The following is a 14161-nucleotide window of genomic DNA, read 5'->3' as shown; positions in this document are numbered from 1 at the left end:
CAGATCAGCAGAAGAGCAGGGGGCTAGGCTTAGGGAACTGTCAGAAAAAGCATGAAAAGTCTGCATATTTTTTAATTGATGTATATTACAAAGTTGCTCAAAATTATGTTTACTTTTCAAAGAGCTTAAGTTATGTTTTTGTGGAGTTCCCCTTTAACTTTACTTATTGGAATCGCCCCCTTCCCTCCGTTTTTTATAAAATGCTTGATGGGATTTTCAGCCCAGCCTTTTAGATACCAGCTAGAGGTCAGGCCTGGGAAACTATGGATTATGGCAAATGCCAGAGGGGCTGCTGTAAGCTGCCATAGACAGTCACTATTTATTGGGCTGGTGGGGGACTGTTTGGGCTTCTGTCTTCTAGAAATGACAGGGCCTGTTTTGAATCCCAGTCCAGGGCCGCCAACCAGTTATTGGAGCACCGTCGAACTGGCCCACCGGGAAACCAAGAAAAGTTTTGCAGTTGTAAGTTCTGCAGGCGGGGGCGAAGGAAGGAGAGGTGGTCCGTAGTTTACATGAGAGATGATCAGCACTCTTTACATTCAAACCTTTCTTTTGTTTAGCATAGCCATGTTTCCAAAGGCTTGCTTGGATACCTATTAGAGTCTCTTTCACCAATATTATTTTCTCATGAAGTCCATTATAACAGTCCGTGTTTGCAGGGCCCTGATCAGGGCCGGAACTAGGGGTAGGCATAGTAGGCGCCTGCCTAGGGTGAAATCATGGGAAGCGCACTTTTAAGGGGATTTTTTTCTAAACCTTTTTTGCATGGCTTTTAATTGTTTTTCAATTGTATAAACCACCTGTTCCAACCCCATCTTGCCCCCTGTTTCATTCTGCAGGCAGAAGCACTTCTCACCTCCCTGTTGACACAGGTACATGTTTGTGGGCAATATCTTGGCTTCTGCTGGTACAGGTAAACAGATGATTAAGGTTCAATATGAGGGATTTTTGGCTGCTGCTGGCACAGGTACATATTTGGGGGCAATATTGTGGATTTTTGGCTGCTGCTGGCACAGATACATATTTGGGAACAATAAGATAGATTTTGGGCTCCTGCTGGCACAGGTACATATTTGGGGCAATATTGCCCTCATGATCAGGCCTATCGGTTGGCCCTTAGTAGGGTTGCCCTCTGGCCGGTAAAAATGATGCTTAATGCCAATGTTATTAATAGGAAGAAGTGCAAGAATGTAGGAAGGCCGGTATTTTTTCCAAAAAAGGTGGCAACCCTAGCCCTTGTATCCATCGGGAGACCATTGTTTTGAACCCATAAATAAGCTAATAATTGTTGAATTTAGTATCATTACACTATTATTATACTAACATACTTTATTATTATACTAATACTGTGTGTAGCACTGCAGCTCAGGACCATTGGAGAGTCCTTGGGTGACAAGCCTGCCACTAAGTCTGCCAGGCTGTCATTTATGGTCACATTATTATTAGAATATTGTCCTGACTGCTAATCATTTCTGCCTGTGAATGAATATGTAGGAGCGAAATAAATTCCCTCACGGCGCCACTGGCCTAATCCCTGGCTCAGTAACCCTTCAGCCTGAATGGTAAGTGACCACACTCAGATGACAAGCCTCGGGATCAACAGCAGCTTCCGGAATGGGCGGAACCAAGGCAGTGGGCGTACCCCGCCGCCCTCACGAAGAAGTTGGGCGTGCCAGCGATTGAGGCAAGCAGTGTCACGTGATCAACCCTCCTAGCAGAGACAGTGGCTGGTGCGGAAGAGTTGCAGTGGCATCATGGACTTTCTGCTGGGAAACGCGTTTGCAACCCCAGTGGGGCAGCGAATCGGTGAGTGTCGCGCGTTGCGTCTTTGAAGCGAAAAGGTGTTGAGGTGTACGGCTTGGCGACCCTTTAAGACCCGTCTCTTTCTGCCAATGGGAAGTTGTCTCATTTCAGGGGGCAGCCTATCAGGAGCCACCGTTGTATGGTCTCGGCAAACATTGCGAGAGATATCTCAGATATCGGCCTACCGGCACAGGCATTCTGTATTGCGTTGTAGGTGGAAGAGCGACCCAAAGAGGTGTCGCAGTACCTTTCGGAGGGGCGGGTGAAGGGTTGTCATTGGCTGTGCAGTAATAGGTCACACCCAGGTGTTCAAACATCTTCTGCTTGCCCCCAACGTTCTGGCACTCAAGCAGGGACTTATTGAATTTCATAATCTTTTGGCAGTGCATGAGGGGAGGTTACAAGACAAACAATTGTGTTATTTTAATACCATAGTGGGAATGTGCTCACACCATATTTTGTGTCCCACTGGATCTAATCTTTACTTAGTGAGACTTACTGCTTCTGTATTTAACTGACTGGGACTGTGTTTACTCTCTGGATTCTTTTCTTACTATAATTGTGTTTTTGTTGCTTCACATACTGGGTCTGTGCTCAGTCTGTAACAGTCTGACATAATTGGCCAGTGATCCCTCTGTAACATGTATTACAAGGCTAGTGAATGATCCCTCTTTAACATGTTGTATTACATGGCTAGTGAATGATCCGTCTTTAACATGCTGTATTACATGGCTAGTGAATGATCACTCTTTAACATGCTGTATTACATGGCTAGTGAATGATCCCTCTTAACATGCTGTATTACATGGCTAGTGAATGATCACTCTTTAACATGCTGTTTTACTAACTTGGCCAGTGATCCCTCTGTAACATGCTGTCTTGGCCAGTGATTACTCTGCAATTGCCTTATTTACACCAAATGCAGTCACTTTAATTGGCTGTGTTAGTTACAAGGGCTGTACTCTCACTCTCTAATAGCATTACTTAATGCTTATCCTTTAATTAGTTTGCCTTCATACTAGGACTATACCCAGAACATGACTCCCTTATTTGCTGGGGCACTACCTACCCTTACTTAGATCCCTTACTTACTGGGCTGTGCCCAATCTGTAATTTGCTGCCTGGTAGGAGTTCACTCTGTGACTGATACCATGTACACTTTTTGTTTGGATGCCTTTATAGGAACTATGCCCTTTCTCCTTTTGGATAATTCACTTTTCATACTGTACTTGCCCTGTATTTAGCTGCCTTACTTGCTCTGTGTGGGTTCAGTGTTTATTGTGGAGTTACTTTACCTAAGCTGGCAGTGTCTGACTGACCCACTGAGATACCTGGAAAACTCCCGGTGGGCCCAGGTGTCAGTGGGCCCTGTTCCTTCCAATAGTGTAGCCTATTTCATTCCCTATTTCTTTATAGGAAAAAAATACTTAATGGAAGAATACAGTAAGTAGATATAAAAGACTAGTTGAATAAAGAGGTTAAGTGAGGAAAGGAGGAATAATAGTTTGGAAAGTGGGCCCACAGTCTAAGGTTTTCTGGTGGGCCCCTGACATCCCAGTCTGACACTGTAAGCTGGCCATAGATGCAAAGATCCGAGCGTTCGAATCCTGGAGCGATCGGACCTCCCCATCCCCAGACCTGCCACTAACCTTTCAGATCAAATAAAGTAGTTATGAACAGATCAGATGTTCTGCCCCTGACAGTAATGACGAAAGTTATGTCCTACAAAAGCCAGTGACAGTCTCCCACTGAAGATCGTCAGATCGACAATACATGCAGAGATATTATCAACAGAAATCAGAAATCTTTCAACCTGGCCGATCATCCAAACGACTGAACTCCATGGGTCAAAAATGTTGGGACTATCCACACACAGTCCGAAAATTGTAGGAATCCTCAATCGTATCTTTGCGTCCAGCTTTACTTACAGGTTACTACCCATAGGGCTAATTTAAGGGCCCATCAGTATAGTTTTATTTTTCTTGCCATTAGTATTTTCTTGCCACAGCACCAAACCACATTTCCTTATATGCTTGTGGTGCCAAGAAGAGCAAATCTTAAACGGGATGTCCAGACAAAAAAAATTTTTTCCCTAATGAAAGAAAATCGAAACAACGTTCCAATATACAATAAGCATATATTTTGAATTATTTTGACGTTACAGGTTATTGAAGCTATTATTGCAAATGCTTGAAGCCTGGGGTTTTCCGTATATGGGCCAATTTATATTGAATAACATTCAACTTTGAGTTTTTACCATGGTTCAAGGTTTTTTGCACTAAACCCACAATTGCAAATTAGGGTTTTTGAAACTCTATTGTTCAAGATTCATTAAGTGCAAAAAACTCAACTGTAAGGGGCCGATTTATCAAAATGTGAGATTAGAACTTAATAAATAAAAATTTACTAATTTTCTGTTCATTCCTATGGGATTTTTAGACTCCCCATTTGATAAATATGGTTCTAAATATCCCATAGGAATGAATAGAACAAGGGTGAGTTTTTAATTTATTAAGCTCTAAACTCACATTTTGATAAATCTGCCCCTAAAAATTGAGCATCTGTAAGCTGGCAGGTTCACGTAGAAGCCAATGGGAGCTGCCCTAGCAATGCTTTTGAGTTTTTTTATGAAAGTTGGTGGTCTCATTGAAAACAATTTTTTTTTAAAGTGATTGAGTTTTGGAGATTCATGTTTTTTATAAATAAGCGCGCGTTTTTCTATTTCATCAATAGGCCTCTAAGCTTGCTAAAAATTATTTATATATTAAATAAACCCAATAGAATTGTTTTGCCAACAATTTGATTTGCGCAGTGTAGAAACAGGAAATCATTTTTTAAAAATTAGAATTATTTGCATAAAATGCAGTCTATGGGAGATAGCCTTCAGATAATGTAGAGCTTGCTGGATAATGGGTTTCAGAATAAGATATCCCATACACGTAGTTGTAAATGTAGTTGCATTTGAAAGCATTTTTTCTCTCACAATACCATTTTCTTCTCTTTCCTCTCTTCTTTTTGCAATGTTGCATTGCAACATTGTATCAGTAGTCTGCTCTCTTTCAAGTCAAGAACTAACAGACGTACAATGCAGGAGAATAGCAAACGTGTGCAAGGCTTTGTAAGAACTGGAGTCTTGGCTGGAAGAGAGTTGGATACACTGTTTCTGTAGTCTGCCAACTCAGCCAGCAAAGCACAGACAGAAATTTCTTTCGTTGCCATTTCATTTACTAATGAAAATGTTTAAATTATATTGGACAGTGTCTTCCAATTACATTATCTTTAATTTTTTTAAAGGAAAAAAAAATATTTTTCATTTTCCCTTTTGGTGTCTTTGCCCCTTGCATGGATGAATTGCTCTGCAGTTCTATTAAAGGGACTGTACACAATAATACAATTATGCTGTTGGTGGCAAATCTGCCACAAGGGCTGAGTGTCAGCGCAGTTGTGTATCTTTTGCACTATGGGCTGGAGTCCTGCGTGGGTCCAGTCGGGCAGACCCATGCCTGACCCACACACCCACCACCCAATATGTTCTCCTACCTAGACCAGCTAATCAACTCGACAAGCAAATAGTTGGTCAACACACCTGACCCAGCGTTCCTTAAACTGGAAGTTCCATCACAGTGACGTTATGCCAGAGCCTAATCAGATGGTTAAGGGGACAAATTGTATGCTAGCCTCAGGGGAGGGAGGGAGGTACCAGTCCCACACCGTAGCCAGGTACCCAGGTGGGTCACCCGCAGACTACCTGCACGATATTGAAATTTCTGTCCAAAACCTGACCACTTTGCAGGTACACCGAGGGCACTCCATCCCAATGCAGGGCTCTACTATGGGGATTAAACTCAGAAATGCAAAACAAGCAGAACTTTGACTATAGAGCAATAAAGCCTTTTTTCAAGAATTATTTGTTCCACTAGAAAAAAATTAAAGTAAAGCAAAGAAAAAAATGAGAACATGAGCAGTGTAAAACTTATTGTGCATAGAGCTCTTTTTGCTGAAAGGACCGGACCGGTAACAACCATAAAAAGTGTTATGTATGCATTTATATATAATGTGCTATTAAGTTGCACTTAGAACTACAGAACTACTACAACTAAACAAGCTGCTTTGTTGCTATTCAGGTTACAGGGCACACATTTATTTAGCATAATCAGAATTATGACCTACAGAATGACCGCTGTGCTCTTGACATTTGCGTTAGCAAAGCAGAACAACACTGTATTGATTTGCTTGCTTTCTAGTTTTTTTTACATTTGCTGTTTTTACACTCCTGCTGGCCTTCTTTAGCAAAACCAGGCACTGTTGCCTTGTAGTTGCACTGGACTGGGTTTTAACTGGAGAAATCCAGAGTCCTTGTTTTGCTGGGGTTACCATGTGTGTATGTGTGAAGGGCGAAAAGATTCTCCAAATCTATGTTAGTGTAGATGCCATTTGGTCATTAATGGAGAAGGAAAGGCTTTTTACTCTTGGGGGTGCCAAAAGTTAGGCACCACCAAGTGATTGTATTGACTTACCTCACACCCCGGGCCAGTACTCCCATCAGCAGAAAACTGCACCGTGCCAGGGTTCTTCCAGCGATCGGCTTTCTTCATCTTCTTTTTTCACACGCATGTGCAGTAGCACAAAATACCGAACTTTAACAAAGTTGGCTATTTTGTTCTATTGCGTATGCCCTGGGTAATTTGAAGAAAGAAGACTAAGGAAGCCGATCGCTGGAAGAACCCCTGGACTGGTGCAGTTTTCTCCTGATAGGAGTACTGGCCCGGGATGTGAGATAAGTATCACTTGGAGGTGCCTAACTTTTGGCACCCCCAATTAAATATGTCTTTCCTTCTCCTTTAAAAGGGGTTAAAGACTGGAATATGAAAAGCAGAGGGTCTGAATTGAAAGACGAGTAATAAAAAGTAGCAATAACAATACATTTTGTTTTTAGATGGGGTCAGTGACTCCCATTTGAAAGCTGAAAAGAGTCAGAAGGAAAAGGCAAATAATTAAAAACCTATAAAAAAATGAAGACCAATTAAAAGGTTGTGTAGAATTAGCCATTCTATAACATACTGGTGAACCATCCCTTTAATATTTGCATTGTAGATGTCTGGTGCCCTCAGACCACTTCTGTTTGGGGTACCAGTACAAATCACCCTGTATGATGTGCCTGTCTTGTAGATACTTTAGTTGTTGTTTTTTTAATCTGTTTATACCCTTGTTCCATTCACATAGAACATCCTGCATTTATTTTAGCTTCTGATAAGGTATTGCATCCGTTCTGTTTGTGTTAACAGAGTTGTATGGTCCCTGGATATGTCTGCTCTCATTACTCTTCAGCCTCAGTGGAGACTAATCCCTTGGCACCTTTTCTGCATGGCAGATAGTGATCTAATTGTAGCTCTTCTGAAATTGTCACATGTTTACATTTAAATATAGAGGATTATATTTTTATATATATGTATGTGTGCTTCTTGTATCTACCAGGGGATATTGTGGCTGATTTGTCAGCTGGCCTGATGTGCTTCCTGACTCATGTTGCTGTTCACATCTCACTTGAGATCCCTCTGGACTTTGTGCAAGTTCATGTGCTGGATGTATGTATCTGGTTACATTCCTGACGGGCACAGCCAGAGATGCCTGCTACACACTGCTCAATTTTCCAGCAGCAAGAATGTATGCTTACACAACTTTGTCTAGACTCTATCCTTTAATGTGTCGCTGCACTCTTCTGCATTTTTAGCTCCAAACTTAATAATTTAATGCAATAAACATCTTTGGAGAGCTATGTCTGGCCCACGGTCCTCAAGCCGTTTATGGTTATCAAAAGGATCTTGTCACCTATATGAACATTTAAAATAATAACTGGTTGCCAGTGGCTTAACCTGTTTTGCAGAACACACAAAAAATCCACCTGTAGACAAATGAAGAAGTGTAGTTTGCAGTAAAGAAGGCAATACTTAACTCTCCTGCTATGAACTTGATGTTATCAAGTCTCTAAAGTACTGTTTGGTAATAAATATATATCTAGAATTCCATGTTGTACCCATCATGCTGAAGCCCTATTGTACATGTCCATTGTGCATCATTGTGATGTATTCAAAGGTGGCTTATAACTGGTCTGTACCTGCCTTTAGCAAAAAGATCAGTTTTACTAGTGCAGGGCAACAGTACATGTACTTTGAAAAACTAAAATTTTTCGGTGTTACTGTTCCTTTAAGAACCCTCTGCATAAATGAATCACTTCCTTCTCTCTGTTGCAGCCTTTGTTAGGCTTTCAGATAAGGAGAGGCTTAGTATATGCAGTATTTTAATTGAGATTGGGCCAACCTCGAAGTTCTATGTGAGTTTACTTTCAGTTTATTATTTTGATCGGTAAACAATAGATATTGCAAAATGAAAACATTAGGCAAAAAGTATGTTCAGCATAAGTCCTATTCATTTAACGCCTGTTGAAAAAGGGTGGGTGTATACAGCCTTTTAAAGAATCTTGCTTAAAATTAGGCAAGAGATTCTATTGCACAAGCTTTCTAAACTAGGTGCATGGGAAGAGATGTGTATGTAACTGTTATATCTTGTGCAATATATATAGGGTGCTAAAAAAATCTTTGATAATGTGAGGACAGTTTTGTAGCATTCCTAAATAATGTATAATAACTGTTCATTATGCTATCCATTGACTAGTTTTTGCTTGTGTGATGTGACATTGACTTCTCTATGGGGCAGATTTATTAAAGGAGAAGGAATAGCATTTTATAATTGGGGTGCCAAAACTTTTTCTTACCTGACACCCCAGGCTCGTGCTCCGATCAGCAGAAAATGACACCGGCCCACAGTTTTTCTAGCAAGCACCACGGAGATATCGTCTTCCTGCTCCATCGGTTTTCTAATTTCCCAGGGCATACGCATGCGCAGTAGAGTGAAATTGCCGGCTTTTCTGTTAAAGTCTGGCTTTCCGCTCTACTGTGCATGCTCAACTGCGAGAAGACCTGAAGAAGCAGGAAGAGGATCTCTCCATGGTGGTCACTAAAAGAACCCCGGGCCGGTGCTGTTTTCTGCTGATAGAAGAGCTGGAGGTGACGGGTAAGTAAAAATAGTCACTTGGGGGTGCCTAACTTTTGGCACCCCCAAGTGTAAAATGCTATTCCTTCTCCTTTAAGGATCAAGTTTTTTTTCAAGGTTTATTTTACCCTGACCTGGAAATAGCTTGAATCCGAAATTACACCATCTAAAAACCTCTTGTAGAAGTCCATGGCAGAGGTCCCTTGAACCATATGAAGATGTTTCTTTTTTTAGCCTGAAAACTTGATCAATTCGAGCGATTTGAGTTTTCGTTGAAAAAAAAAACTGGAGCTATTTGAGTTTTTGGGTTGTTAACCCTGAACTTCCTGCTTCGAGTTTTTTCCGTTCAAGTTTTTTCTTAAATAAGAAACCATTCGAGTTGTGAGTTCAAGGTATAAACCCTGTAAAATTCGACCTTTGAAAAATACATCTTTCACACCAAATAGACCGCTCCAAGCTTACCCCCCATACGCTGCTCCATGTGCTCCTTGTTGGGTGCTCTGGCCGCGTCCCCACCGCTTATCTCACACCAGAACCAAAGAAGGGGACGGCACTCCATTCAAGGAGAAGGCTGGTTCATTACAGATCCCACAGGGATCTCCCGCCCTGTGGGATCTGTAATAAACCTGCCTTCTCCTTGAACGGAGTGCCGTCTCCTTCTTTGGTTCTGCTTTGATAAATACCCCCTTTAATGTTATGTGTTTTGTAATTTGAATTTGTCTGTGTTACAACATCACTCATAGCCATCATAGTTGCTTCTTACCTTTACAGTGTTTTTTTCTCACTTTGACTTTGCCCTTTTTTGTGCTCATCTCTCTATGTACTTTATTACCCAGTATAAAAAGGCCCTTTAAAAGCCCTGTTATAATATAATATGTACTTCGGTATTAACCTTTTATGCTGATTTGTTGAGGTTTAGATATACACTGATAAAGTTTTACATGCGTTGCTTTATTGTGTGTTGCTTTACTTGCCTAGAGCTGATAACTGCTTGTGTGAGATGGAAATCAGGAGAGCAAACGAAAACTGATACACCATGATGTACTACAGCACAGAGGCAAAACAATAGAGGCAGCACCCCAGCACCTGTTTGAGGGAGCAGGAGTAAAGAGGTCCAGTTTGGAGCCCTGACTGACAACTTCAATATACTGTCGTCTTTTAAGGTGGCCATAGATTTGTCAAAGATTTTTGGTATAGTAGGACTTGAAATGATTGTTTAAATGCACGATTCGTCCATCAACAAAAAAGACAATTTCACTTAATATCGTCTAGTTGAAGCTAGGAAACTGTGGGTAGCTGCTTACTTGGCCGTGCAAACAATTGGTCTATGGATACAATTCACTGTGAACGACGCAAGTTTTCTAACCTGGCCTATCTATTTTTTGACCGATGTCAGACAAAAATTGTTAGATGTGCAATCTTTTGGTGCCCACTAACCTCACAATAATTTGATGGATTTGTGAGATTGCACAAACATTGGTTGAAAAATCTTAACATCTACGGCCACCTTCACTCTTGCATGCCAATTGGGGGGGAGGGGCATAACGTGTTAATATGTACTTGCTATGACACAGCCTTCATTAGGGGGTGACTAATAGGAGCAACTGCCCTGGGTCCTGTGCTTGAGAAGTACAGTGGGATGCCACACACTGATTATAGAATTGTCTGGTTAAAGGACGAAGAAAGTTAAACTAAAGAAGTAGGTTAGAAATGTTGTACATTATGTTTATGCTTCTGTACTAGCCCAAGGCAATCGCAGCCCCTTAGCAGTAAAGATCTGTTTCTCCAAACATGCCCCAGTAGCTCCCCATCTTCTTCTCTGTTGATTCACTGCACATGCTCTGTGCTGCCGTCACTTACTGAGCTTAGGGACAGACTCGACATATACAGTACACATAGAATATACATGTCACAATATAAGGCTGATTAGTAATTAATATGGATAATTACTACATGGCAGCAGAGAAGCCAGTGCAACTAGCATCAGAATTTAATAATCAGCCCTGTAGCATCAGCTTATATTACAGGCCAACCTCATTTTCTGCTTGATAATTTGTGACCCCTAAGCTTAGCTTCTCAACAGCTGCTCAGAGCCCACTGAGAATGTGAGTGTCACAGACACTTTCCAAGATGGTGACCCCCTGTGACAAGTTTGAAGTGCTGGATCATTGCTGCTATTGACAAGCTGAAACCTTAGACTGGTGCAATAAGTGCAGTATATATAACATAAAACATAACATTAATTTACTTCTCCTTTAATGACTCACTCTTCAGTATGGGGGTCCCCTACATTTGATAACTTTCCATGGGCCCCTTCACACTTTAGCACTGCCCTGTCATAAAGAGTTAAATAAGTATGCAGATGGGAATGTTGCATGCATGTGAGTCCTTATTAAAAAAAAAAGTGGCATAACCCGTAAAACACTGCTCGGCAGAACATGTGACTGTATAAAGATCCACTGATCTTAATCCAGAGCTTTGCTTGATTTTGCTTCAACTACAGCTAAAATACAAGAACCTTTATATGAAAGAATTACCTGCAACATTCATGCGTTCAGTGTTCCATATCATTGATTTTCTGCCTTCTGTGTATTGTAAACAATTGTATTCCATTGTACAAACCAGTACCCGTCACTTTAATTTCTTTGTGATCACACTCACCCAGATATATGTGCAAGGGCATTACTGAGGGGAACATTGCATACATGTAGGCATTGAGAGGCTGGGTTCCCCAAGGAATCTGTGGTTTTAGAATGGGACAGAGAGGGTGTTTACCTGTGCCCCATCATCAGAAGTTGGCTCCTCTGATCACTTGTAAATGTAATTGCTATTGAAGGCAGTATCAGTCCCTTGATATTTTCTCCACTGCTGGTTCTAACTGCTGAGCAGAGTGCAGAAGCCATCAAAGCTAACAGACCTTGCTACTGTGTCTCATGTCACTGGAGTCCGAGCCACAAAATGTAATTTTGCTGATCTTTCAACTTGACTTCCTTTTTCAAGGAAGTGCTATCTAGAGATACAAGAACTTAATACCTCTGTGTACCAAAAGCAGTGCCTTGTGCACAATGGCCAGTTGGAAGGGTCTCTCCTGAAGGTCTCAAAGGTCAAGTGTTGGGTGCATGGGGTAACTGTAGAAACTAAAGGCAATAAGTTCCTTTAATTTTTATCTTTCGCCAATATGCAGTCTAAACTAGCCATTGTTTATTGCAGGGAATCGGATACCTGTTTCAACTTCTGGCTAAGACTGAGCTAATTTAGGTTGCAAAACCAGTCCCATAGCAGCTTGATATTTCACAAGAAGTGCACAGGGACCCACCACGGGGTGTGGGGTTGTTAGAGAGAGAAGTATGTCACTCTGCTAATTTAGCTTACAATAGGTAATGGTAAGAGCATGTTATACTTTGATATCATTTTAATGGTTAGGGGACATGGGGTTTCCTGTATAATGTATTCATATATGTGCAATACTTGGTGGAAAGCTTTAGTTCTTTTATACTTACTATAGCTTGTTTTTGAAGTTTTAAAGTAGGGATGCACCAAATCCAGGAATCCTTCTGCCTGGCCGAACCGAATCAGAATCCTAATTTGTATATGCAAATTAAGGGCGGGGAGGGAAATTTCGTGACTTTTTGTCACAAAACAATAAAAAATGTTTTTCCCTTCCCCGTAATTTGCATATGCAAGTTAGGATTTGGTTCGGTATTCGGGCAAATCCTTTGTGAAGGATTCGGGGTTCGGCCGAATCCAAAATAGTGGATTCGGTGCATGCCTAATTTAAAGCAAAATTGATAAGGAATATGCCAGTATTACTAGGAGATTGGGGCATAAACATTTTCTGTAGGAAACTGCACCCATGCTGCCTCCAGCCCTGACACTATTCCGACTACCAGTTTGAATGGGTTGTTGCTGATGATTCAGACCATCACTTAAAGTGCCACTATACCCCCTTGTTCCACATGAGCTCAACAGGGCTTATGCTGAAAATAGTTTTTACCAATAGTTTATTCACAAAAAAATCTTTGGTTTTTGTTATTTCTTGAGCTAAACAGGGCATAGAGTAAAAGATTGAAGCTTCTCCATGTTTGTTCCTTGCAAGGTAGATAATTTGATTCCCAATGCGCAGATCATCCTCCTGCATAATGGCCAGAACAACTAAAATGGGTGAAGGGAGTATGGTTGAACACAAATAATCTAATTATGTAGCTCTCAAGGACCAAGCAATTCCATTGCAGTTAGAAACAAGCTGAACATACCAACAGCTGGGTCCTTCTCCACCATCTAAATGCACTGTGCTCTACCACCTTCCACCAGTAAAGCTCCCACACTAAGCCTTATGTCACACAAGGTGCAGCCTCGGCTAGCTCCTCTTCCTAATAGATTGTAAGCTCCTTTGAAAAGGGACCTCCTCCTACGTGTGTATTACCTATAACATAAACATATATTTATTTTTCACTGTTTAATTTATAACTACACCCCTGTTTGTGTCTCACCTTGTAATGTTCTGCATACATGCATGCATACATACCACCTGCAAATTGTATCCAGAAAATATACCCAATCTGCTGTAGGCCTATGGGTAAGGTCACACTGAGCGTTTCGGGGGGGATTTAGTCGCCTGGCGACTAATTGCCTTTTCTTTGTGGTGACCAATCTCCCCGAATGCCTTCCCTCACTCTTGTGCTGGCTAAAATGAAAAATCGCCAGGGATAAGCACACGCAGCGATTCGTTTTCTAAAGTCGCCCGAAGTTTCCCTGAAATTCTCAGTGTGACCTTACCCTAAAGGTAATTGAGATACGTATAGATGGAATAGATTGTTCTGCATTATTGCTGTTTATATTTTAATTTATGGTGGTTCATTCATTATGCTAGTAACAGCGGAAATAAATTGGATTTATGATCTTTGTTTCCTATAGAAGTGCTTTCACACACTGTGTTTCTGTTCCAATTGGACTTGGCTGTTGACATTTGAATTAAATTGTAATTCTCTGCATACAAATAGATTTTTAGCTGCCCAATTAAGCATTTCATACATGCACAAAAACATTATTTACATTAGGGCAAAAATAGTTATACTAACTGAAAGATTATGCTACATGAACCGAATTCTGAAAAAATATAGACGCCTGCCCTCTCTCCTCATAAAACCTCTCCAGTTTCTAACTCCTTGGCATAGATTGCCAACCAGGGCGGTGGAAGCCAGGTTGAGATTTGATTACTTTGCACATTCTCCTGCCTGGTGATCTGCTCTGGGAAGCCAAAAATGACGGGGCCAAACATGGTGCTTGACAACCCCACTGTGTAGCTTTG

General features: G+C 41.2%; 1 protein-coding gene across 1 annotated transcript in view; it reads left to right on the top strand.

The window, feature by feature from the left end:
• The first annotated feature begins 1650 nt into the window (after window positions 1-1650).
• Window positions 1651-14161, top strand: part of tom1.L (target of myb1 membrane trafficking protein L homeolog) — a 71627-nt gene continuing 59116 nt past the window's right edge. The window contains exon 1 of the mRNA XM_018258860.2: window positions 1651-1806. Coding sequence (XP_018114349.1) covers window positions 1755-1806 — 52 coding nt within the window. The 5' untranslated portion in view covers window positions 1651-1754. The remainder of the gene's footprint in view (window positions 1807-14161) is intronic.

The sequence above is a fragment of the Xenopus laevis genome, chromosome 4L, assembly GCF_017654675.1.
Source record: "Xenopus laevis strain J_2021 chromosome 4L, Xenopus_laevis_v10.1, whole genome shotgun sequence".
Taxonomy (NCBI): domain Eukaryota; kingdom Metazoa; phylum Chordata; class Amphibia; order Anura; family Pipidae; genus Xenopus; species Xenopus laevis.
The sequence above is the reverse complement of the archived record's forward strand: the minus strand, read 5'-3'. Positions and strand labels throughout refer to the sequence as shown.